The following is a 27,357-nucleotide window of genomic DNA, read 5'->3' as shown; positions in this document are numbered from 1 at the left end:
AGTGAGATTTAGTGTCAGTCATTGCATTTGTATCATAACCTCTTTAGCATACAAAGACTAAGCAGTATGCTATTTTATACAACAAAGAGATATAGTCATCTATTGCTCCACTCTGTCCCAGATCTCATCTGGGCTTTCTAGTTGAGAGTTTAGCGTGCTGCGTATTTAACCACAGCAATTGCTGGCAGCTTTTAAACATCATTGAACTGTGTACTGTAATGTGGCTTTAACTAACAGTGCGTTTACCTTGCAGCTTATCGTTAAACGTAACAATAAATCATACAAATCATACATTACAAACACTTTGTTTATATAAAACTATGCAGTCCATGACATTTATTGACCAATGCACTGTTGTCCAGCTGAATAGAAAAAATGAAACAGAAGATGGACATTTCAATTATGTCACTGATTTAAAATGCCTTGTTCTTAAAAGCTGATGCACCATTGGCTTATTAAAAACAAACAATATCTGAAACAATATGTATCCACACCAGTGGCAAACTGTATACCTGAATCTTTGAAAATATAAAACCTAAATTACATAACTGAATTTATGATCAAAATCAGTCACACAGTATTTCGGATTTCCATCTTAATGGCTACTATCAAAAATGAGTGAAACATATTTCACCGTTCTCGCTGTAGAGCAAGCTCACAACTTATTTCATGTAATACAAACATCTCATTTAATCACGATCGTTTACAATGAATGTACAGTGCAGGCTAGTGAGGTTGTGCCATTTCTCTCCACCCGTACGTTGCCTCTCCCCGTCTCTCTACAGCAGTCTCAGTCCAGCTTACAGGGCATGCACAGGGACACTTCCTGATAGGTTGTTTAAGCACTCAAATAGAAAACAACAATCATTTTCTTTTTTTAAAAATACCTGAATGCTTAGAAATACAATGACAATGAAAAGTAAGATAGCTTAGTTTTACTCAAATTTAACATGACAGAGGTGTTGTGTACTACAAGTCCCAGAATGATGTGGTTTCAAATAAAAATTGGTGACAGGTTTATGTTTATGAAATTACTGTATGCATACCAAACTCAAATGCAAGCTACTGTATGTATAGGAGTAATAAAATACTTTCTTTCACTGATGTCATGATGTTGGTAGAATCACAAGCTGTTTGCAGTACACGTTCAGCTCTACAATACACAGTACAATAAGTCATGTTTGGACTTTGCACAATGGATTTACGGCCACACATGGGCACATTACAGCACCAAAGATTAACGTTCAACAAGCAAAACTGCACATCATCATCTTCAGCACATGTAGTCGGTTATCATACGGTCTATTGTCAAATTCAACTTTTTCTGAAATATAAAAATAAGGAGGAGCCACGTGGCAAAGTATGAAGAAGGCGATAGTGCATGACAACAGTGGTTTCAGTTAGCACGGCTGTTAAGTCTGTATTTCTTTCTTCTTCAAGGCACAAGAACACTGGGAGTGTATGTCCTGAAAGGCCCTGGAGTTAAGGTGCATGTGGGCCCTCGGGGGGTCTCTTGGGTCCCTCGTTCACAGGGTGATCCGGAAACAGTGGTGTTTGAGCTTGCAGGGCAACACCCCTCGGTTTAGCTGGTAAAACTCCACCAACTGGATCAAGTCAGAGAACCGCGTGTGACAGTCGTCCAGACTGTAGAGTGACTCCCCTTCGTCGTCCACCTGCAGTGGAGTACGCACACATATACGTGCACAAGCACACACACAAAGGAATCACGCACAAGAGACAGGTGACTTACTAAACGTCAGGCTCAAATTGGGAAGATTATTAAAAAATATTGTGCGTCCAAACAGTGGATTGTACTCACAGGTAAGATCTGAAAGTGTTTGATTTTCTGCATGTGGCACAGCGACAGTACAAATGTCTTCGGGTTGCTTTGGCTGTCTCTCAGAAGAAATACTCTGAAAACAAGAAGAACGCATTTTTATTATTATTATTATTACAAAATATGAATGTATTTATATTGTCTCATGAAGTCCAGTCTATTATGGCCCACTAGAGAATATTGCTGTAAAGATACATTTAGATGTTGTGATGATACAATAATTCAAATGTTTTATGTGTCTTCTTAAAATAATCTCTACAATTATTACATTTTGTAACTACCCACCACATAATTGCACAAATGTATTGTCAACAGAAATCTATTTGTTCAATTCAAATGTGACTCACATTAAAAAGGTATTTTACAGGGAAATCAACCTTTATTAACAGAACTACCAACCTTGTCCTTTAGAAAAGTGGATATCGCAAAAAAGCCTCCCTGTTGAGGATCATGCACCAAATGCTGCAAACCCAGACGTCTACCTACTACCTAATGTCTTTAATGACATAATGTAACGACATAAAAGCACTATAACTGCTTACCCATCGATAAGACCCTGTTGAGTGATTAGACGCTGAGCCTCGTCCCGAGACAGTTTGCCGTGGAACCAGGACTGAGCCAAGTGGAGGGCTGAAGCACATATATTGCAAATTATCCATTTCACTTATGTACAGAGAGCAAATCAAAATTTAAAAGAAAAGTGACACACAAACCTATGATTGACACCGAGCTCTGTGATGTGGAGGGGCTCCCATGGCTGCTCAGGCGGTGGCAGCTCTTCCTCTACAGGAGAAATGAGTTACAGTCGCAATGTAAGTTGACGTTAACTTATCCTATTACAATCACAACTTATGATGTGCTTACAACTGTTGACTTAATAAGCTTTATTTTGTTGTGTTAAGCAACTATGTGTATAAATATACTGTTGAATATTAAAAAGTACTATGCTAATTCCTAATAACTCTTGTTTGTCAGAGCTCATAATAACATTTGAATGATTGGTTCCTAGATTCTCTCACACCCTTTTGTTTATTCTCGAGATGTCATGAAGTAGATGTTTTCACGAGGTGATAGCCGGACTTACCCTCCATGACAGGCCTTCCTCTACGGCCACAGACAGCGCCTCAGATGGGTTCTCAATAACCCGACTCTTTTGGCCAGAAAAGTCCATCGCCACCAGTGAATTCTCTGAGATACTTCTCTGAAATTGTACACATACGTTGAAATGTTATTTTTGTACTGACCGTATGACTTATTTTTCTTTCAATTATTCCCCTGTTGTTGTTTTTTTGGCTTTATTTTCTCATTAAAAAAAAAAAAACTGTCTAAAGATATGTATTTTATTCTACAAAATACCCAAATGTTTTCCTTTTTGGGGTTGATTTCCTTTGTATACTGCGGAAGAGGACTAGACTGCCTTTTGCTGTCTCATGGTATTGTATTGCCATCTAGTGTCTGAAGAAGGACTTCATTTTTATCATTTCTAGATGATGCAGACAGAAAACTCCATAGAAAAAGGATTAGAGTGGCTTTGAAAAGAATGACACATGGGCACATTTTAGTCCTTTAAGCTGCCATATAGTGAGTGGCTCACTGCACACACTCAAGAAAATTCTTATCATCAGGATTACCAAGAAGCTTTTAATATTACCACATTTGTTCCACTACCACCTACTAAGCTTAGACTATAAATGAGTGGTTAAAACAAAGTGAGCAGTGTTTGTTTGCGCATAGAGGCATTCCCGTCCGTCTTATTCACTCTGCCCCAATTCCAATGATGTAAAGATACCCATCATTGTGCATATATATGTGTTACTTAATATTGTATACGGTTACAGCTTTTTATTACTTCAGTGATCATATGAAGCGGTTTTCTCAAGGTAGCATGTTTAGCTGAATCTGTCTAGTGAAGCACAGGAGATTCAGCAGCCTGACCGTGCATTTGGCAGATTCATGTACTCTCGTATCTTTCTAGCTAATCCTCTTGGCGAGGCTGTTGGTCACATATGACCCTCCGACAGCAGAGAAGAGGTGATGAGTTGTTAAATCTGAGAGCAGCTGATCACTGTGTATTTTTAGAAAGTGGAGGGTTCATGAACATGTCCAAAAGCCATAAATAGATTGTGTTCACTGCCACAAAAATACTCCCAGTAGAGTCTGAGGCTATTCTGAGACACCAAACCTACATGAACACACTGAAGGTGCCTCATTTGTCCTATGCATTTATATTACAGCACTGCTATGTGTTGGGCCTGTGTATTGGTCACCTGGGAGCAGTGGAACAAGCTAGAAAAACAACAGACATTGTACTACCTTATAAAGTTGATATGGCAAACTTGTTCACAAACATTTAACTATATACAATGTCCCATTTTCACTTTCCTGGTCTCAAACCAACTCCTGAGTAAAATATCTGGCTACCATGTTCTCCAGCTAGTTGCTAACGTTATCAGTCTGTCATTTGGCGCTTGGCAGGTATTATACGTGGGTACATCAGAACTTTATGGCTGAAATAAGTTCCCTGCTTGGGTTTGAAACAAGGTTGGTGAGGACAGTATGTGGGCTGAAACACCAACAAGCTAACGCTGACCCAACCAGGTGAAGTTAAGGCAAACTGCAGATGTTGTGTTTACTGCGTGAGCTGTATCACAATCTTTTGATCCACTGTTAATAAAAGCTTACCAAAGTACATTTGTAATGTGAGGATAGAAGCTTTTAATAAGGCATTTTCAAGTGAGTTGCATGACATGAAAATAAGACCTTCAGCTTACCATTGGCGAAGCTTTTTGTTTCTGGTGTGGCTGAATGAAGTTTTGGTACAGTTCCATCCCATACTGAAACACACACAAAAAAAGTCACCATTTTAGATTCTAATCTCAAATATCTATTACATCTTAACTTTAAAATACTTTCAGTATCGCTGGAGAGGAGTGATGAAAAGGGGCAGATACAAATAAAGCCTGTTAAGCTTGACTGTATATTATTCATAGACCAGCAGGAGAGTGACTTAATGCTCTTAAGTGTATCCATCAGATATCCAGACAATGAACACATGCTGCTTCTAAAAAGGCTACGAGTGCTAATCCAGCATCACTCGGTAGTTTCCCCTGACCTCCTCCCAAAGCTAAATCTGATTCTAGAACTGACTCAGCATTCCTCCCCTTAGACATCACCGGTTAGTGATCAGCGAGCCAACCTTTAACAAGCGCATGGCTGTGATCCAGCAGGTCCTGGTCTGCTCATCATCCGCACAAAGCAGCTTCAAGTCCCGGGCTGAACTACACTTTGTGGACTGGAGAAAGAAGAAGGAGAAAAAAGGAGTTCAGCATGCTGAGAATCAATACTCTACTTCTGCTCCTTCGGTGCAGTTTGGGCATTTCTAGAAAGTGACGGTACCTTGACACAGAAGCCATAATCTGTAGGTGCTCCGTGTAGTTTTTTGGCTGACAACACTGTGTAGACATCACTGTCGCTGAAATCGGCAATGAACTGGAGATGCCTTGGTTCCTGTAAAAAAAGAGAGGAAGTCATTATAAAACAAAAGCACAGAAAGAACTTTCATGCAACATCAAATCACAGTGTTGGGTCTAGTATTGATGGAGATGCAGGTCTGTGTTTGTGTGTGTGTCAGTATTGCAGTCTTGCCTCTTCAATACATTTTATGATGTGGTCACTAATGTGAAGAACACGGTGCACAACACAGTCATTTACTTTTGTAAATGAATTGGACATGAAGCACGCATGCTTCTGTTGGAAATCCAAATCTGAACAGTGGATAAATGCCACCTATATTTGAATCAAACCACACTTACAGTCTAATTTTTTTCACAGAAGGTACACAATAAAAATATAGGGCCTGTAACGAGACAGTATCAGTGCCCACATTGTGCCAAAGAAACATTTCAAAGAAAGAAAAAAGGCACAAAGATTACCATTGTTCTGCTTTCATGTGACGCAGTGGCCCTACTTCCTTATTTAAAAGTAATGCCTCAGCCGTTAGCGACTGTGCTGACGGACTATGTGTCCGACCACAGATGAATGGTAAACCTGCTAGAGTAAAAGTGGGCACCATACCAAAGCCTCCCTGCACCCGACAACAAAAGGTCTACTGTTGTAGGAAATGAAAGCAGTTGAGAAATGGTTGTGTTGGCACGCCGTGTGCCTAGGTATAAGCTTCACTTGTCAGCAGCTTTGAGAATCCTGTTTCTGCCTGGGTGACATGCCAGCCGACCTAAGGAAAATCAAGCTCAACCTGTTCCACTGCCCTCTCCAAGCACGAGTGAGATATATACAGAGGATGAACTGTTGACCCCACAGTGTACCAATAGTAGTCTTTTCCAATTTTATCATAAATATTACAGCGCAACTACAGTATGTGCATTCAACTCAAGCAAGGGCTCCAGACCAATGTAATGCAGCAACATATAAATATCCAAGTAGGATATAAAATAGGATTGCGTGCAACAGAATGGTTTTAATTTGTATGCAACAAATAACCCATGTTGCATTCCGCTTCTTATATTGCTCTTAACATTTGGTAAAATGCAGACGACATTCTGTAGCTGAGTCATTTTGTTTTACTGACCTTGGAAGTTCCCTTATTGGAGAAATAAAGCCCCGACCTCCGCAGGACAAAATAAAACTTCTTCCAAGACTTCCTGCTTTGCTCTTTGGCATGGAGGTGTCCATGTATCTCTGGACAAGTGCTGGAGTTGAGAAAGGTCTGTGGTTGGGGAGAGAAATATGTGTCCATAGATGGGTGTGGACAGTTGACTCTTAAATGTAAAAACACATTTAGACAGGAGTTTGAGAGCCTCGCAATTGGCACTCAATGGGGAAGAGAGTGCAGCGTAAACAGAAAGAACTTAATACCTGTATGAGCTGAGAGTGATCCACCACCCCATTGGTTTCACTGGATATGGAGACCATGTGATCCGGGAAAAAATCCTACCAATATGAAAGCAACATCATTTGTTACAACACTCTTTTGTCTCCTCAACCCACACAGTAGTCGGAATACAGGTGGTTGGTTCAAAGAGAGACTGCCCCGAGGCAAAATCATGCGTGTGAACCCATCACCATACCCACAGCACATCGCATAACGCTATCGCAAACTCACCAGGGGTTTCCTGAAGAATTCATATTTAGCATAATTCTTCCTAAAATACAGCCGGCAGTCTGTGTCCATTCCCCAGCCTGACAGCACCTCCATAACGGACTCGTGGTCTTCAATGGTTCTCTCTAGTGAGAGCAGGTGGACAAGAAAAAGAAAATCAGTGACAGGGTTTTTTTTCCCCACTTCTCTATGGATAAAAGATCAGCTGTAATGCTAAACCAAAGTGAAATACATAAGTTGAAATGTTCTTAATCATAATGCAAAGATTTCCTGATGAGAGATTATTGCTTTACTTGGAGGCACACAGTTTGATTATCAGCCTCATATCAACGTGTAACCTCTGGATGAGAGCAGAGGTCTCAAGAGAATCAGTAGAACATAAACATGAATTATTTCCCAGAACTTGAAATGAGTGAACACAAATGTTTTCCTCTGATTCAACAGACAGCCACGAGTAGCAGCCCTCAACTTTGAATAAACAATCAGGGCAAATACGTCATCAGACAACAAGTAACTATTCATGATTACATGGCTGATAATATGATTGTGAGAAATGACATACTGTATGCCTTGCTTTGTTCACAATTTGATTTAATAAGCATTTATAGATATGAACTTTGAGCGGTCTGCAAAAAAGCAGGAAAACAGTCTACTGCTTTAAAACAATGCATCTCATTTCAGAAAAAGTTAAATAACAAATATCTATATACATGTTTTTCACAATACAGCAATACGTGGCTTTGATGAAAGAAAACGTTGATGACTGGAACAGAACAGATGGATGAATTATGTAATGTGTGCAATAGTGTGAAAATGCAGCAGAGAAATCTTGTATGCAGTCAGATCAGTGTTAATATATCAATGACAGATATGTGTGTTTTTCACTGTTGGCTTATTAAGAACTATATTCAATGTCAGTCACACATCATTCTTGAATGCAAATAGAATGTGCCTTTGATAAACAAATACTTCCGTTACAGTACATGTTACATAAGTGGTTACAACTAGAAGCAAACTATTCAATGCAATGCATCACTTCCAATGTCCCTTAACAGTATCTAAAGCAAGCCATTTCTGTTATAAAATAAAACCCCTTTAAAATGAAAATGTATCAAATTAGCATCATCGGGTAATGTGGCTTAAACATGTAGACCTCACGGCAACCTCTTGCTTTTCACAACAGAAGCATGCAGACAATACTAGTAGGGGTGTAAATTGTACAAGTGAGAGAAAATCTCCATACCCCATTGAAGACAGTGATTGTCTTCATACATTCATTGCACTATACCTCTCTTCTAATGCAATGCCAATGGAGAATAAGAAATAATATTCTATGCAAGGAAGATATACGATTGATGCCTCGCAGTGATAAAGACACAATCAGCACCAAATATTAGCCCTCCTCATATTCTACACGATTGTAATTGGGCACTAAACTTTGAACAAAAACACAAAGCAGTGCTCTGTTCCACTCACATATATCGCCAAGTCACCTGCCCACCACCCCCACTACCTACTACTGCCACTCCCATCAAATCAAGCAAACCTCGCCCCTAGTACTAACAACATTACCATCACATGGTGAATACCAGTACATACTATCAAATGTGTGTATAGTTTGATCAACAACACTTAACCTGAGCTGCCTCTACATAATATCTAATACTCTCACAACATGTGAGATTTGATTAGGGTAATGCTTTTTGCACGATTTTTTATTCATACAGAAAGCTACATTTTACCTATTCCCAGATGAGAGACGTGTTCAAAAAGGGTCCAGCTGTGGTCATCAATGCAGTGGTTCTTCAAGACAAACAGCTGGCATATGTCCCGGGCAGTGATGTCACTGGGAACCTCCACTGCCCTGCTGGTGTTATCTTCATTATAAACTTTGATTACCTGAAAACAGAAGCAGAGAATCAACAACCACTTCAACCTCTCAGCAGGATGGGGTACTTTTTTTACCTTTGAGGAGCACAAGCAGAGAGTGGTTTTTGACTTGAAGGAGTGCAATGAAAAGTATTAAAAGTGAGGCAAAGTATCAGACTAATTAACCAGGTTGACCATCATACACCAGTTAGGCAGCCCCTGTTTCCTATTGCAGCAACAAAATATTTAGAAATTAGCGTTGATGAAGGACCTCACAAAGTAGAGAACAATGTGCAACGCATGATCCAGGATGTAAATAATCGAGCTTGTGAAGTGTATTAATCTTGCAATACCACATTGAGACATCAAACACTTAAAAAAAATGAATCCATCTGAAAGAAGAACTTACCCCCCTGTTTGGAGCCAAGCAGTGTTCTGAGTTTGTACAAGCTCTGTAGCCTATGCATGGCTGAGTACACAGCATTGCAAAAGAGAGCTTTTGTAAGAAACATAAAAACAGACGTCTGACAGCACTGCGAGCGTCAGCCGGGAAGGACCGAGACTCTATCTCTCCCTCTCTCTTCTCCCTCTCTCTCCCTCCCTCCCTCTCTCGCTCTGTGCTGCAGTGGAGCTGAAAGGAGGCAATTAGGCAAAACTGCCTCTTAGCACAGCGCTGTCCCAACTCCACATACTGTATCTGTATTGCTGGGGGTGGATACCAAATCACCTGCTACCTTTCACCACCACTAAGCGTCAGAGATCAATCTGCTCATTAACTAGAGTCCCTTTCAGAAATGCACCACACTAGGTCGGATCTTAAACCATCTACGTATGCTAGTTAACGTGGCACTAGTCTGAATTGAGAGAGAGTACGATTACTGAAAGGTCTTGTATTGCATTCTCTAACATCACTGTATTAATGCATCTATATCTGCATCTCCTATTCACAAAATCCATTTTAATAAACTAGGAAATACTGTAAAAGAGTCCATTTTAACATGTTGAGATTGATTTTGTCATTTCAGCTCAATCTTACAAAAAACTACTTGTAATTATTGTATTTGTAATTAAGGTCTCCTGCCGTAAGGAACATTAACCTAAAAGTCAGAATTACAAGATGCCATAACTTTAACAGATAGATGAAGCCAGCAATGTTTGAAAATGGCTCCAACCTCCTCTCCGTTCTCATTCACACGCCTATGGCAAGCAGAAGTCCAGCATAATGCCCTGCAAGAGCCCACAGAGCAATTACAAAGGTGCCGGTTAAATGTAATGCTCGTTGGGTCAACTCTGTCTACAGTTGACATAGGCGGGTGCGGAGACGGGGTATGGAGGGGAGCAAAGTAAAGACCAAATGACTGTCGTTTTGTTTTCTTTCTATGAGCGCTATTGGTAGTTCAAAGCTGGGCAGGGCCAGCCTGATTCCTTTTGTGGAGAGAAAAGAGGTCAGTGCTCTCCAGCGGGGCTGAGGTTTGAGCCCTCAAGGAGCCATCAGCAAATGGGAGCCCTCAGCTATGACATCATCTCTCAGTGTAAACCATTTAGTGTTTAATCAGCCTACTTGGAGCCTGACAAAGACAAATATCTTTGCTTGTGGATGTCTCACAAAGACGAGGGCGCACACTAAACAGATTACTCCAGGAGCCCGTGGTTTAATATAGTTCAACACTGCAGGTTAATTATCAAACCTCTCTTTTAGACCAAAATCAGAGACAAAGACAACTACAGCTGAGAGTACAACATCATATTCATTTCAAATAAACAAACCCCAAGATCATGAAAAAAAAGGTATGAATGTGCTGAACTGCTGGTCATAACTGCATCTAGCCTGCACTCTTCTTTAGCTGCTGTGAGGAAGCGGCTTCCTGAGAGTTGGCCAAATCAAATCATTCAGGCGGCATCACATTTCACCAGGGACAGGGTAGGGTTTGTCAGAGGGTGAGGAAACCTTTTTGGGCCATTAACATTGCAGATGTACTCCATGTTTGCAGTCCTTAACACACACACACACCGACTGAAAGGTAGTTTCGTGGCAATTTTAGTTTGGATGTCGAGAAAACACGCATCCACAATGAAGGAAATGAAATTACATTAAATCCATTCCATCACTCAGACCATAGCCTGTAAACTCTTCCACACACAATAGCCACTTATATGACCCCTTTACAAGAGGAGGAGGCAGGGAGACAACACAGGGTTGCGGAGCAGGATTTTATGGTCTAAATGACTTACTGACGTTTTGTAAAGACCTCTGGCAACTCTGAGGCAGCTCATGTGTACAACCGACGAGATGAAGACACTGTGCATACAAACTGTTGCTTCAGGACGGTATGCCAAACAGAAAGCCAGAAACATTCACACAAACAAATGTAGGATCTATGGCCTGCTGAGACCACAGCTTTCACTTGTGTTGCTGCCATTCAACACATCGGCAGTAAAACACACCACCCCAGCATCGTGCTGTGGGGTTGCGTCTCTGCAGCAGACCTTAAGAGGAATTTTAGAGGGTAAGCAGTCTGCTACATTCCCAATCATAAAGCATTGTCTTTTTTTTACTTCCTCAATACTAAACATTTTACACTGCGTTTAAACAATGTAAATTATGTTAATGTTAAATTAGAACTTAGAGGCATGATGGAGTGTGGAAGTGTCCTGATGTGAAACCTGGTTCTTGTGACAATATCTATGAAACTAAGTTCTAAAGATTGATTTTTTTTGGGGGGGGGGGGGGGGGGGGGGTGCTTTATCACCATGTTACTTCTGAGGGCGGACATCTGAACCACACAAGCAGAGCAGTTTCCTGTGCTGTCTCCATGGTTACTGTGATAGTATTTTTTATTTATTTTTTCATAATTATCACAAATGATTTGATGTCAGACAGTGGGTGTTAGGCCTAAGGCACCAAAATGGTGCATACGTGGTTTGGCATCAAAAGCATTTAAAAGTGAGGATTTTAATTAGGAATTCTGCTCCGTAGATTAATTTAGATTCACTAATTAACTTATTGACTATGAATCACAAAGACAGATTTAAATAAAACACACAAGATGTTACATTAGATGTGGTAGTGCAGTGGCATGTTGCGTTTGAACTTTCAACAAAATATAAAGTGAAAGGACAACATCAGATGAGCAATACGCATATTTGCATAAATCCATACTACATAGTGCATGCTGTTCATAATATCAACAGATAGGTCGACTAATTTCATTGCACAACCCAAACTGTAATTACTTTTACCTCCTAAAACAACTTACTGTATCATTATGCATCGTTTCTCATTCATAACATTGAGTGGAAGACACTGTTAATCATTGGTTAGAAGTTTCTAATAAATGGCCAGGCAAGGTAGCATGCTGTGTACTCGGCTGCTGTCTTTATCAGCGAACACAGAGCTGCATTCATCAGCAAGTAACCCTGATCCAAATGTAAACATGCTTTCACCTGAATAGCATTCATGTACGCCTACGTCATGTCAATCAAGTACACCTTTTATGTTGCAACGTCTCTGTTAGGATTATTGTTCCTCACTTTAAAGGGCAAAAGAGCAAACTGGTTTCAGCTGTTCCGACTACAAATATGAGTTGTTTTTGTAAAGACTTGGTTGCAGCTCAAATGTACAATGGTACAAAAGTAAGGCTCACTGGGGTGAGATATTGGACAGCAAGTTAAAGTCTAAAAAATGCATAATGTGTGAATAGTTTAATTTTGATCTGATTGTGTACTATCTGAATGATATAAGCACCATAGCGATCATTCTGTTTGCTTAGTTTGATACGAGCTGGTTTGTTGTGCTTGATATTGGTCTTTATCTTTTTTCGAAGGTACTTTAAAGCTCATGACCCAGATAAAAACTGCTGAATGGTTAAATTCAGTACAGTGGCAACACTGTCAACATTACATTATTTTCACAGTTCCCACACAATACAGTATTGTTAGCTTAGTCACAACCAGCAGAGCAAACGTTAAAAAATGTCCTCCAACTCAAAGAGGCAGTCAAATCTGCAGTCTAATTTCTGAAACTGGTTGGTGACAATGTCTCCTGCTGTGGCCAGAAACGTTATAAAAGCAGTTATTCATGAAAGGATCCAGTACTTAATATTAGTCAGTTAAAAAAAAATATCACGACTACACATGGGCAAACATAAACAAACTATATGTACGCTTGAAAAACGCAGACCTCCACCAAGGACATGCCCTATACCCGTCCACCAAGTCTCATAAAAATCAGGCCAGTAGTTTTTCCGTAATCCTGCTGACAAACCGAACTGAAAACATAACTTCCTTGGTGGCGGTAATAAGAATAACTTCAGTTTATAAATTACAGAATCATGACCAAGATGTATATCTAGCGTATATCTAGTTAGACACTTTGAAGTTGGAAAACTAAACTTGTCAGTGCTCTCTGGTGGACAAACAATGAAATGTTTCTAAATCAACGCAATCTTTTACATTCTGTGATAGTCATCAGCCAACGTACGGTGAGGAGCGAAGCAGAGGGTGAAGCAAAAGAACATATTGTGCTGTGTTACAAAGAACCTTCGATGAACAGCCTTGTCTGGACAAGGCAGAATAAATCCAGACATCGACTATGTAGCACTACATATAGTCTTGTTGAACATAAACTCTATTAGACCTTCTTATCTCAAGGACAGCACAGTGTGAGACATTTTGGCAATTAGACTGTTTTGGTTTAACCTTGAACTGCACTCTCACAGCTGCAGCTCTATCATGTAGTGGTGGTGAGGAGGTGGCCTCCAGCCTCGTCTATCTAAGAAACCATTAGGAAATGTCCTCACGGTCTGATCCTCATTTCGAACTTTCTCTATAATGGCCAAACCAGGTGCTATACGCACTGGTTCTCTGGGTGCTGAAACAGAAATGGACCAAATGGAAAAACAAATCAAAAGCCGGGATACGGTTTGCTTTACAGAGCATCCAGCGGGCACCAACGAGTCGATGAATTGCAACAGCAGACAAATGTTATCAGGCTACACAGATAAACACGCTGGAAAGCTAGTAGCTACTTTAAACAGGTTTTTTTTTAAAATGACTGCTGAGCTGCTGCGGTCTTATCTAAAGAATTATTTCTATTCTTCTGAGTTTGTTGGTGTTGGATTTTCACAACATATTTGACTCAGATATAGGACGTAAAAGACACTTGAGGTGGCTTGATGAATAAGACACATTTACTATAATTAGAAAGAGGCACATCTGCAATGTTCTCAAGTCCATATTTATCTCATACTACCTAATATGGTTCACGAGAAGGAGCCATATCGCACACAGGTGTCACACAGGTGTCACACAGGTCCACATTTCACTGTACGTTTCAGCTTGGCAGATTCCAGGTTTGCCAGTCTAATATCATATGAAATACAAGTCGACATCCCCGTGTCAAAGTAAACAAAAAGAGCAAGACATCAGAAGATGGAAGGCAAGAATCTATAGTCCATAAGAAATAATGGAGCAGTATTAAAAGGGGAGCAGGCCGGAGTCTAAGAATTAACATTATATTGTTGCAAAGCACCGCTCCACTGACACTATATTAAAAAAAAAACACTGTATATGAATATTCAGATTTTACGTGTGGGCTTGCTTTGTTCAGCATTCTTGCAGATTTTACATTTTAGAATATTTCCAGAGTCTTAAGTTTCAAATTTCAAAGTTTAAAACACCATCTTTTGCCATCAAATGACACGTTGCATCTGTGTCAAAGATGAATTCCCACTAACGTAAGCTAACATTTTTTTTTAAGAACCCAGTGTGAATCCCGGTGAAAGTTCAGATTGAGCAAGTAACAACAGCACAGAGAAATGATTGTTAATATAACATACTTATGAAGACAAACCCTCGTTGTACACATAGTGAGCCCTTTTAGAGAGCTCACATGATGTTGGATCCAGCGCCATTTAAAAAGACAGCTCCAATTTAGAACGATCGTCAAACATGAACATAAAGCAGCTCTTCACGAATACAGAGGAAAAATGTTAAAGAGAGAGTGGAGAAGAGATCCGTGTAAGATTCCTACCCGCTTCTGCAGACAAAGTGGTGTGATGGCAGGCAAGGTGACTCTTCTCGCATGGAAATTCATGATTCTGCCTTAGGTGCCTTAATTAACTGCGTGATAGGTACATAGTACCTGAAAATAAGGATAATGTACCAATTGTAGTTGTAAGGATAATTAATAATATGATAAACAGCACTTAATACTATATGGTAACCCTTTTGGAAGCTGTTAGGATGACATCCCTCACAATGAAAGTGTGAGAAACTCAGTAATGTCGCCTACCCACAACTCAAACTCCTCCTTTGTCCTTGGGATTGTAAAAGGTTTTCCTTTTCTCTCTTCTTAGAAACGCAGTTCCAATAAACACAGAAAAAAAAGGATTTTCTCATGAATTACAAAGCTACTGTTAAATACTTGGGATCAAAGGAATAAATTCTGCCCGGCAATAATGTGAAAAACACAGCAAATAAGCTGATGATTTCGCAAAAAGTCCATGTATCATATTTTTTCTTACTTTGTAGCCAGACACTAGACAGCTATTTTTAGTCTCAGAAGTGAAATACACTTCACCAAACAAACATTCACAAGCATATTCATGAAACTGTCGCATTGTAATATGTTGTATGATCTATGTGCACGGACATTAGTCAAGGAAATGGGCAAAAAGTGATAATTAAAGAGTCTCCAGTTTGATAACTGTTTAGATAATTAGAAACTGAAGAGTGTACTGGGGAAATCTGCAGATTATCCATTTACTGTCTTATTGCTTATTACTTTTGCATTTCTTATTCAATTATCATGACCATTTTAGTCTTTTAGTCTTAATGTTCTGAATACTGTAGTTTGTGTTGATATTCATACACTGCTTTGGCACTAGTGTATCTAATGTGATCATGCCATTTGGGCCCAGAGAGAGAGAGAGAGCGAGAGAGCGAGAGAATTAGAGGTCCAAAATAGCCCACAGCCTCAATTCACAACCCACATCTGTTTTACTGTAAGACTAGACAAAGAGGCCTTGTAAATATGAGTGTGCCATCTTTACAAGACACTCGCATTTTCAAGCCTCAGTCTTAACCAAATCAGTGTCAAATAAAACACATTTTTTAAAAAGGTTGACGGGTATAGTTTAGGTCAAATAGAATTGTGAATCGTTTGCCTCTAGTTTAACATATTAAAAAGCACCTCACTTTCCCCTGGTACTACTATAATAAAGTAGTCTTTTCAGAAATCACATGAGCACAAGTATGAACAAGTGCTTGCGCATAAGACACCAGATGCTGTGGAGGGGGGGGGGGGATGCTATTTCAATAAAACTATGAGTGCACTTATAAGGGAGAGACATTCACAGACCACAAGGAGCCTGAAATAGTTGTCTAATAAAGACCACACACATAAACTCATTCAGACCTGCTATGGTAACACTGTACCATATATCTGGCTCATTTTGGGACAATGTGTAGGTTGGTATACTGTGTATTAGTTGTGGTGTGAAAGCTGTCAGGATGTGAATACTTTGGGTCACTCGGTACACTAGAAGTGCATCCCAGAGAGTTAAAGCAGCTATGTCGCAAATCTTCCCGTCACCAACGCTTTGCGAAGCTACAGGAACAAAAATCTGCACGCTGCATTTCAAAATGTGCATGGGTCTATTTATTTGATCTCCTCACCAGCACCAATCATTGTCCTCCACTTCAACTCATGAGAACCTCCCACAGCAGGCTTCATGTTTATCAGGAAACACAGCACACTGGCTTGTGAGAGCGCAGACAAGCAGACGCTGCTAGTTATCACACAGCTAAAATGAATTGGAATTAATGGAGCCAGAATGATAACAGAGTCTCCACAACTCCCATAACAAAGCCAGCCCTAGACACATTGTCCTTGACCACAGTGGATTCAGTGAAGACCCCTTTGCAGGCTCTGTCAAAGTAACAAGTCGGCAACCAGAGTAGCAGTGGTGCATACATGTAGGTTTGGAGTGTACAAACACCTTTGACCAGGGAGATTCACAGTGTACCCGTCAAAGAACAGCCAGAGATATAGAGCAGTATCCATCTTGAGGAAGGACGCAGCCAGTCATGCTACAATCTTATCTACAGTAAACTTTTGTTCCCTGAACTTAGCCTTTAAGGCAATGCCTCCTGGCCTAAAAATGGCACAGAGCCTGGAAAGAAGCGAAATCTTTAGCAAATACTGGGGGAAAAGAAGTCCCTAAATTAATAGTAGCTATCGCCCACACACATAACCACCAAGAGGACGATTCCAAAGCACTGACTTTAAATTCTTTTTTAGATGTTATTGCTAAAAAATGAAATCAAAATAAATGTAGATGTTACTGCTCTTGTGCTTTTGCACACGGTGGAAAAATGTGAGTCGGATGCCAGTGACTACTGTTGTTGGACCACTTGTGTTCAGGAGCGTAAAAATGGAAATACTCAAGTAAATTGCCTCCAAATTGTAGTTGGGTACAGGATTTTGAGTAAATGTCTCGTGTTGCACCAGCATACCTCTCTGGCACCACGAAATCCAAAGCATACTAACTGTACTTGAGGTGTGCTGTGACATACAACCTTCAGTGAGCTGAGGGATGTCTTTTCGTTCACACTACTAAATGTTTGACTGAACAAAAGTTGGTATTTTTAGGTGTATTCACATGATATTTAGCGCTGTCTGGATTTGGTAAGATCAGAAAAGAGTGTTAGAGAGAGAGAGAGATGCTGCTTGTGTTTGACATAAACAAGCATTCTACGTTTGGTCTATTCATATCAGACTACTCTCAGAGTTTAAGCCCTGATTGTTACTGTTTACACATGACCTGGGTCTGCAGCTGTCATTCCACACATCACATTTATACCAGAATACCAGTTTCGTAAACTTCAACTTGAAGTTCCGTAAAAACTAGTCACTAGTCATTCATCAACACCAAGAAGAAGAAGTGGGTTCATTTGACCATTAGCTTATTTGGTGTCAATAGTAAATGTAAAAATTGAGAAAGAATAAAGTATTTTCCATTATCTACCATAGAATCATTGCAATCCTACAATATCTCTGCAGTTCCTATATAGTGATTCTATAATTATGAAAATCTTTGTTAACTCTTTAACTGTAAATCAAAACCGAGCATCAAAGCCCGGAAAGGTGCACATAAAAACGTTTGAGACCACCAAGTAGAATCATTTTATCTCACGACTGTCCATCTGAGAGATAGACAGAGACACGTGCCTCTAACATCAGATATATATATATATATATATAACACATACTCTGTTAGGCACAATGAAGGAAAGCTTTGTTCAGAGATTACAGCATAACTCCTAATTCTAACTCCTCTGATGCTCACGTTGAACTATTGCATTATAATCTTCTTTTCAGTGTTCAATGACGTACTTAATGTTGATAGAGTTTATGAATGTCAAATGACAAATGCAGTATGGCTTCAGCGTAGCGCTGTTTGGTCAGTACAAGCAGCTTTTCTGACAAATGATTAAGTAGCCGAATGGAGAGAACATGAATCAATGTTTTATATTGTATTAAGTGTGACCCTGGGGAGCCTATTACATCTGCTGGAGAGGAGAGGCTGAAACTCAGAGTGAAGAATGTGGACATGGTGCAGGTTGCATCTGAAATAACATCTCTATAGGGGCAGGCATTTCCTCCGAGTCATATGGCTGAAGTGAAAACTCAACACCGTCTGGAAGCAGACTGCCTGTGCGCTTCTGGTTTCTGGTATGAGCCCAAGCATGACTGCCCACTATATTCCTGGAGAGTGTAGGCTTTGCCAGATATCCGGAAGATTTGCCGTTTCTTCCATGATGTTACGCTCAAGGCCAGCTTACGTTGCCCTAATCAACAAAATCAACATGGAGTGGTCTTCACAATGACCAACTTGTAGCATGACAGACTTCTCTCTCCAACATATATTTACAGCATCATCAGGTAATGCTGAATGTGTACGCAGTGGCATTAATGCTGTGGCTTAGCCAAAAGTCTTAGAAGCTGAACGCTTAGCATTTCTAGTGGCCATTTTTTTTTCCTGAGGTCCAACTCAAAAGTGCCGGAGGATTTTATTCCACAAAGTAAATCGACAAATGTCTGGGTTGTATGTCTGAAACAGCTGAGGTAGTTTAGGACACATTCTGACATATTCACCGTGCAAACCGATCTGTCTTAACAATCACAGTTGTCTTATCCTATTGTATGCAGAACAACGTATTTTTGGCTGTTGTGGTGACATTAAATTCAAGTTTCTCAATGACGTAGTGTGGCAGTCGTGACCTAGTGGTGTTGTTGTGGAAATGCTCCATGAAACTGCAAACACAGGGCTAACAGGGGGCTCGGATGAACCAGTTTCTCAACAGTGAAATAGCTTTAATGCCTGTGTAAAACAAAGCAATGTCACATAAAGGGTATTGCCACAATTTAGCAAAGCCAATCAAATCAACTGCAGTCAAATTTCAAAACATGGTCAGCCAGACACTGACGGGCAAATTCACTAAGAATGAAATGCAGCAGCTGATAGGACCATGCATTGTGCATCAATTGCAACCGCTGTCTGCCCCGTCTCAAGGTCCGATTCACAAAAGATATTGCACCGATATCACGACGAAAGCACGCCCATACGGTTTTGTAGCGGAATGTAATTTGCCCTGTTTTTGCATAATTGCAATTATCCACGTGGCAAAGAATAAATGTTGCATTTGTGCCATGAGCACGATAGGAAACAAGAACAATGGCAGAGATTTTAATTCCAAGTCCGTCACTATTTTTTTCCACCAACCCTTTAGATACGTGCAAATAGCAGAGGAGCAACATGTTTCTACAATAGCCTGCTCATTTTATAATCTAAGCCTGCCTTTAGTAGAAGATTATTATTTTCAAATAGTTGGAACTTCTGGAGAAATGACTACCCAAAAAGAGACACTGGGAATGCTAAATGAACTATTTTCCTTGTAGAAAGTTCGGAGAGTAAGAGGGGGATCAGTGCTGCACAGTTGGAACAGTGATGTCATTGGTTTCTTGAGTGCTAATGAAAGAAGGTCATGACCCCTGTGACATGAGGATTGTGACACAAAAACAGCTGTTCACTCTGACATACTCCCTTTGTCTTGCCAGTACCGCTGCTGAAAAGACTAAGTAAGAGGCTGCCAGGCCCATCAGCGAGATACATGAGGAGCACTTTAAGATTTGCTCACAAGGAAGCCACATTGTTGCAGAGTGATGTCAACGGGGTGTCATATTGCTCCTTCACTGAGAGACTAGAGGATAATTCTCTCATGTGTCAAAGAAAATGCAGAATCTGTGGAAATCCCTGATCTTCACAATAGGCTGGTGAGAGCACAGGATAATTGGCAGGCGATGCCAATCACACATATACTACCAGCACAATGGAGGCACAACTTTCCTTTTTTCATACTCAGGATTAAAGCAACACATGAGCACAGAGTATTCTTACACTGCTGATCGTCCTTGGTAACTGATGAGCTCTGTAATTTCAAGCTTTCCTATGAGTCATTGCTTTGAGGTGCCCCCTGCTGCTACACGTGCACACACAAATACACACACATACACACACGCACACACGCGCGCACGCACCGCAAAGATACTGAAAAACTTGAAATCAACTTCAGCATACAGTCTATGGATCCTCATCCAGGAAATATCTAGTGGTTGACAGACCAGACTAATTTAACAGCCCTGGAAAATGTATAGACAAAATCCAAACCCAGGCTCCTTTGAAGCAGACCCATAATTGTTAGCTTTCCAACGTAATGAATGTGCTCTCTTTTTAGAATTTGGCAGTGAGGTCTGTATAAACGTACAATCAACAACAGATCACAGTCATATTAAGTAATATTTTGCAGTGCATGATAATACATTTTCTCCTGACTTGCACTCATTAGTAGTTCTATGATGTTAAAGGGACAGTAATAAATGCATAATGCAGATCCCACTGTTCTGATCAAAATAGAACACTTTTTTTTTTCACTCAGCTATCATGCATATGGTGGTGTGTTCACGTCAACTGTCAACATGACAGTTTTCCAAAAATCACATTTTAACAAATCACAATATATCGCTTAGCTTACAGTATTGCAATACATCACAATATATATAAGGATCGTGACCCCTTTTTCATGATGTGTATTGCATCACCAGATTATTGCCAATACACAGCCCTATTAACCACCTACCTAATGTGGGGTTAGAAGTCCATTCTCCATTCAGGACCAACACATCCACTGTGTGGGAGCCAATAAGCTCTATACAGTATACGACAAATTAGCGTAACTCTCTTTATTTGGTTGTGTGAAGTATACAGACCCCTTTACAAGTCTGCTAGCATCATTTGCTAGCAATGAGAAGACTTTTTAACTACTTCTGTGTGAAATCGAAGACCCATTGTTTCCAAAGTAACTATACATTTTGTGTGGTATATCTGGCACTGTTATCTTTCGTCAACCATGCCAGTGCATTACAAATCGCACACCCTAAAACAAATGCAGTGTCAACTGAGTGGCTGTTGGTCACTAAGCCAGGCGTTTCCTGGGTAAACCAAACAGTTATAACATTTCAAACGCAATGTCTACAGGTGGCGTCACACGTCACATATATTGCCTGTTTTTATGTTAATTAGTGGCCACTGTATGTACAAACCTGCTCTCAAAAAGTAGCAACATTGCGCGTTTGGATTTTCTGAGTATGCTGACTTTTATCTGTTCACTGTAACCAATTACACACCATGTGCCCTGAGGTTTCAGATAAATCACAAGACAAACATGTCCTGAAGTTGTTTTTCTGGCACTTGTTCCAATTAAAGCTAATAAAGCATAACTATACTGCCTGAGGTAGCACATTGAAAATGTAACAAAGGGCCTTTCTTTTCCTTTTTTAAATAAAAATGCCTCTTTGTGTCACAAACACCCTCTAGTGCTGTAAATGGAACACTCACCTGAGTTGCACTACTTTTGGTCCATGGTAATAAACATTCAGAGACTAGGGGGGAGAGGGTGGAGGCGATAAGCTCAGGGAGAGGGTTTGGAACAGGGGATGGGAATGACTCCTCTCCCTCTTGATTGCTCCTGAAGGGCAAACAAAAAAAAACACAGGCACAGAGAGAGGAAGAAGCAGATGCTGCATAAAATGAGGCGAGCATTGTTCACATCTTATTCCAAAATATATGAGATCCCATCGTTTCAGAAAGAGCCAAGTGTGTCAGGCTGGATTTGTATGTGTTGTGTAGAAAATGATGCACACATCTACAATATTCTATTTGAAGACACAGAAGCTTCAGTAAAATGTTGGATCAAGCAGATACAGAATAAAGTTTGAGTGATATTGTGAGAAACTCTGGGAGAAAGTGCGGTGGAAAATCAAGTTTTAAAAAAGATAAATAATGGATTGGATCACTTGTCCCCCTATTTTGCCTGTCAGAGTCACTCCAGACTGTAAAATCATAATGATGTATTACACTTTATGCGAGACTGATTTAGCAACCTGTAGCTCAGAGAGCTGTTACAACATATTGCTGGCTTCTCTGTTGCGTGTGTCCCATGTAGCTGAATGGGGAGTATAAATGAAGCAGGTGATAAGCATACACAAGGCTGTCTGTGCATGGACTCCTCCTGCTCTCAACTACCGACTACGACACAGCGCACCATCCATCAGACTTTAGATAAGATAGAGCACATGTGAGCTGCAGCTAGCAGACACACAAGAACAAAGTGCTTGAACTGGTGGCTGGAGGGAAATAAGCCATATTACAATAAAAAAGTTGCATGATCAATAAATATTTTTTGTGATAATCTGTAAATATTATAATCATCACAAGCCCAAAGTGATGCATCTGCAAATGTTTGGTAGTATAGTAGCCAGGATATTGAGTTCTTTACTTTTATCATCTCGATAAGATACGAGTTAGCTTTCAGCACACTTGGAGATGAGAGGGCCTCAGTTTCTGAAAGTGGCTGATGTCTGACTGACACTTTCTTTACTGCTCTGTAAACACAGCAGTTACTGAGTTACTAATTATCTCCCACAAACTAGCAGGTGCTTGATTTGATTCCAGGTCTTTAACTGCACTGTTGGAATAAAACATTGCACTCCATTGACAGCTGCGTTTGGGTCAAGCTCATTGTGTTTACAGGTACAAAGTCTACCCTACGGCTTTCCAATAGGCGCTTGTGTCTCAGTCCTGCCAATACAAAGAGTGTACTATTCTTCTGTGGGGCAGCTAACATTGCAAAGTGTAGAGTAGAAAACAGTTCTTTCAGTTTTAGCGCAACAGAATATTACTTTTGATTGAATCTTAAAAACAGACTGGTGTCATTCATGGCAAGGGAGAAAAATGAGTCTAACCTGGTCCCCTTGCTGAGCGTAGTCCTGATCTTCTGGGCATTTGGTGTTGGTAAAAGAGCTCGCGTAGGGATGAGGGCTGGGCTGGTAAAGCCACTCGCATTACCCTTACCACTCTGAAAAATCTCTGCTTTCTCTCCGAGGCTTCCAGAAGTGCGTATTCCGTCCAGCGTGTTATTCATATCACTCATGTGGGCCGGCTAAATCCAAGGCATCATCTGGAGCAGAGACAAGAGACGAGCTGTTGGACCAGAGTGTGCAGAGCACCGTTCGAGTAAGCTGGCTGGCGGGGCTCCTCTGCTTACAGCTCAGCAGAGCACACACACACACACACACACACACACACACACACACACACACACACATACACACACACACACACACACACACACACACACACACAGTCTCTCTGGCTCATCTGCTGCCCACGAGGCTGGCCCAGTGGGGCAAAACGATCCCTCCTACCCAAACCTGATCCACCACAATAAAAGATATTTTTAACACAATGACTCCCAAAACAGCCATGCGCGCCCTGACACAGTAGTGTACAAATAATCGCCTAATTTATTCCGCCTTACGTCTTTTGTTAACGTGGTGCTTTAATTTCCCTGCATTTGTTTTAGTTACCTTTGCGAGCTGGAAGTAGAACATGTGCATACGAAGCACACTTACACAAAGGGGGTGTCTTTAGCTCTGTAATGAGTCTGTGTGGGCCACCAGTACTATAAAAATGTTGTCATGGACTTCGCACAGTGATCTTAATTGCACTTTAAACTCAAAGTGCATTATTAGAAGACATGTGGTTGTACAGAGTAGCCAGCCAAGCGGATTGGTTGTGTTGCGGGCTGTGTCATTCAGTGACAGGCTCCATGTGGGGGATGGTTGGGATGATAACATCTTTCTGAGAGGTAATGTGTAACAGAGTCTGACCAGGGGCGGACAGGCTACTGGAGATACAGGCTAACGGGCAGCATAGGGTTAAAGCAATACCTCACTACATTAACAGAAGGCACGGCTAACTTGATTACTTTGTTAAATATGGTGCTGGTGCAGTTGTTTTAACCCTCAGAAGCAAAAAATACAGAGTAAGGAAACAGTAAAACGTTGCATCTCAGAATGATAAAAGCTCATGAATGTCATCTTCCCGAATGCGTATCTTTAGTGTGGTTCGCTGTATTTCTCAAAGGAAAATGTTTTCAACTGGTAAACCGGTTGACTGATACAAGGACAAGAAATCCCAGGCAGCATGAGTGGGCCAGAAATAACTCATAGCCTGGAACACATTCTTTTGGTATCAGTCAATGCAAATGCTAATTACATTGGTGTACGATGAACGCCAAATCTATTTTAGGAACTTAATAATAGTGTTTCACAGAACTGTAAGACACAGTTTTTTAAAAAGTTTTTAATGGTTGCACCAAGAGTTACTGCTTAGAAAGACCCGGCCGACTTACTGACAGACACACAGGTTTAATTGTTGTAGATATTTCACTGCATCAGTTACATTCCCTCATATTAATGACTGACGATTGATTGTCCTTGTCCACACAACATCATTTACTTGCAGCATGCAACATTGTTTCAGCCTCCTTGTTTTCTCTTTTGCACACATGCTAGAACGCAATGCAGAAACTAAACCAAAACAAAAGTTGTCCGGCTTTTGCTAACTTAGTTTTATTTTGATTATTTTTGCACTGTAATGCATTTTGGCTTTAAATGTTACACATTGGATTTCTTTAGATGCCTTTTTTGGTACAAAACTATAAATAAAAAAAAAAGATTAAATGATGAATCATTAAGCTTTAAATGATCCATAGATTGTTTTAATATAATTTATGAAATATTTTTTTGAGGAATTCCACCCTGTTGGACATTGAATGACAAGACCAGTTTTGGCTAAGTGCCAAATATGACATCATGGACACAGACTAATTGGTCTAATGAGGCCCTGGCTGCTGCCAATTACCTTTATCAGCTCCGCTTCCAGTGCCACAGCCCAAAGAATGACCCCACTTAGTTAGCTGACATGCCAGAGTACTGATTGCCAGGTTTGCAAGGTGTTTATAGTAAGGACAGTATTTACACTGTTGTTCTGAACAGTGCAGATAAAAATAAATGTTGGGTAGCGACTCATCCATGCCTAATCCCTCTTCTCCAGTCTTGGAGTCACGTCAGTCAAGTCCATCCTGCAGGCCACCCCTAAGCAGAGCATGGACAATTAGATGGTGGAAACTGGATATTCCACCTTTCTATCGCTATGGTGGCCAACAACCTGCAGCGGCTGGGTGTGTCCCTATCACTGCTGTAACAACAAGTAAAACCTCTGTTTCAGCCAAGAGGTTAGATCTGGGGAAGATGAACAACCTCGCCTGCCTCAGGCTGTGTTATGGCAGATGTTGCATAAGTGCCCTCCACCATATGGTCATTTGAAAATATCCTGGGTACTCCATTGGTACTATAAAGTACTCATTGGAGCGTCCATCTCCCTTTGCTTCCTATCTATCCCCACCATAGTTCATACCCCCAGAGCACCCTGTGACTGATGCTCTCCCTGTCTGTCCACCAAAATCTAGGGATCCCATTAGCACCTTGTCTCTTTCTGGGGATGTTCTTAATCCACAAAGATATAGCAGGAGGGGTTGCGTCACTGGCTTGATGAGCCTCAGCGTGGAGGAAGGTGGAACTGCTAGGGGCTCATGCTGCAGCATTCTTGTATGGTCATTCTGGCTGTAGTCGCAATTAAGAAGAGAAATGTCTGACAGTTCTTCAGTACTAGGAAGAACCGTTATAACATAGTAGGGCTTTCTGGGTGATATGCATTGCTGATATTGTCTCTGTGGCTTCAAGAGTGAAAAGTTGTGTGCTGTGGGTCCACCAATCGATCTTGAGTGGTACAACTCAGACATATTTGTTCACGCCAAAGAACATCGTGAGTTCAAGTGAAGCCACAGCTGTCCAGTTCAGCTCCATGCACCCTGTCCATCTAATGAAATGGAAAGGTTACTACATTTGTGCACTCTTGGCGCAAAACGGTTGGCTTATGAGGAATGCAACGGAGTGATGCATAGCAGCTGTTGGAAACTACAGGGAGAGGGTGGTTGGATTAACACTTGTGCTGCAGCAGCTTCTTAACAGACAAAAGCCACACTAGCCCATTCATAATGCCAGACAGCAGTGGTCATGTCACTTCTCGCCGCAGCAATTATTGAGTGCGTTATGAATTGCTGCTACTTCTCCCTTTAATTAATTTGTTTCTAGCATGTTGTAAAAGCTGTGGAGAAGCCGTTGCAATGTGGGGGTGTGTGTTCTTCCTGTTTTGAAAACAGCAGTCGTTTTGAAGCAGGCCCCTTGGCATCTAATTTAAAAAGTGTAATCATTCTCTTTTCAATGGCACACTGCCTAAGGTCAAGATGCCCTCTTGTAAAATACTGTTGAAACGGAGTTCAGTCAATGCCAAATTAATTTATGTCTTTGCGACTGGCAGTGGGAGCTGTAGAACAATGTCAGAATGACAAAGAAGTGTTCATCTTTATAGCAAACGTCAACTGGTATTCTATTACATTATGACGGTGTCGAATTCAACACTTTGGTTGACGCCGTTATAGTGATGTATGTTATGGTATTTGATGAGAATAATGGAGGACAGTTGGACAATGTTGACATTAAATTAGCTTTAGAAAGATACATTCTCAGTACATTCAATGCGGGGATTTCATTAAGAAACATGTGAGAGAAAACAAGGACTTGATAATAACTGTTAGCTTATCATTGCTAAGATTGAGGATTCAGGGAGAAGGAGTTGAGGTTACGCAAAGTCCCGGTGCACAAATAATTTCAAACACATCCGGGCTGTAATCAATTTACGGTTGCATTTTACGATAATGCTTCATAGTAATGACTGATTTCCATTACAAATCAATAACGTTCATACGAAGGTAAACATTTCAGGACAGAAAAGAAACGAAACTGCACGGTGCAAAATTAATCCTTCGCAGTCCTCCCCGCTCCCTCCACACCAGCTTGAACCGACTAATAGCCCAACGCAGCCGTCACACCGCACGCGTTTTTAATGTGGACTTTCTGTAACGCTGCTCTTACCTTGTGCCTCTTAATAAAGTGGAGTTCCCAATTCAAACCTAGCAACCTGGTCTTCATATCGCTGCTCCCGTGTGG

At 40.7% G+C, this 27,357-nt stretch overlaps 1 protein-coding gene across 2 annotated transcripts; it reads right to left on the bottom strand.

Annotated features, from left to right (window-relative positions):
- Positions 1-298: 298 nt before the first annotated feature.
- Positions 299-27,335, bottom strand: grb14 (growth factor receptor-bound protein 14). Of its 2 annotated transcripts, none has more exons than XM_079169964.1 (15): positions 27,283-27,335; positions 23,188-23,402; positions 21,782-21,911; positions 8,696-8,852; positions 6,957-7,078; positions 6,710-6,784; positions 6,423-6,560; positions 5,234-5,344; positions 5,034-5,129; positions 4,609-4,671; positions 2,922-3,038; positions 2,551-2,620; positions 2,380-2,467; positions 1,820-1,913; positions 299-1,673 (listed from the first exon to the last, which is right to left on the bottom strand). In XM_079169964.1, exons 2-15 carry the CDS (start codon positions 23,373-23,375, stop codon positions 1,527-1,529), a joined length of 1,596 nt encoding a protein of 531 aa, XP_079026090.1. In that variant the 5' UTR covers positions 23,376-23,402; positions 27,283-27,335; the 3' UTR covers positions 299-1,526. The 2 variants fall into 2 exon arrangements, with proteins under 2 accessions (XP_079026090.1, XP_079026089.1); XM_079169963.1 differs by lacking the exon at positions 27,283-27,335 and adding an exon at positions 23,812-23,852.
- Positions 27,336-27,357: the final 22 nt, after the last annotated feature.

Source organism: Pholis gunnellus, assembly GCF_910591455.1.
Source record: "Pholis gunnellus genome assembly, chromosome: 12".
Lineage (NCBI taxonomy): Eukaryota > Metazoa > Chordata > Actinopteri > Perciformes > Pholidae > Pholis > Pholis gunnellus.
The sequence above is the reverse complement of the archived record's forward strand: the minus strand, read 5'-3'. Positions and strand labels throughout refer to the sequence as shown.

Excerpts from the sequence above, each read along its gene's own strand:
- grb14 (XM_079169964.1), bottom strand. The coding sequence starts at position 23,375 with ATGAGTGATATGAATAACACGCTGGACGGAATACGCACTTCTGGAAGC. Across the intron at positions 21,912-23,187 it reads ACGCTCAGCAAGGGGACCAG|GAGCAATCAAGAGGGAGAGG; the intron begins GTTAGACTCATT and ends TTTGCCCTTCAG. Across the intron at positions 6,561-6,709 it reads ATCACTCTCAGCTCATACAG|ACCTTTCTCAACTCCAGCAC; the intron begins GTATTAAGTTCT and ends CCCCAACCACAG.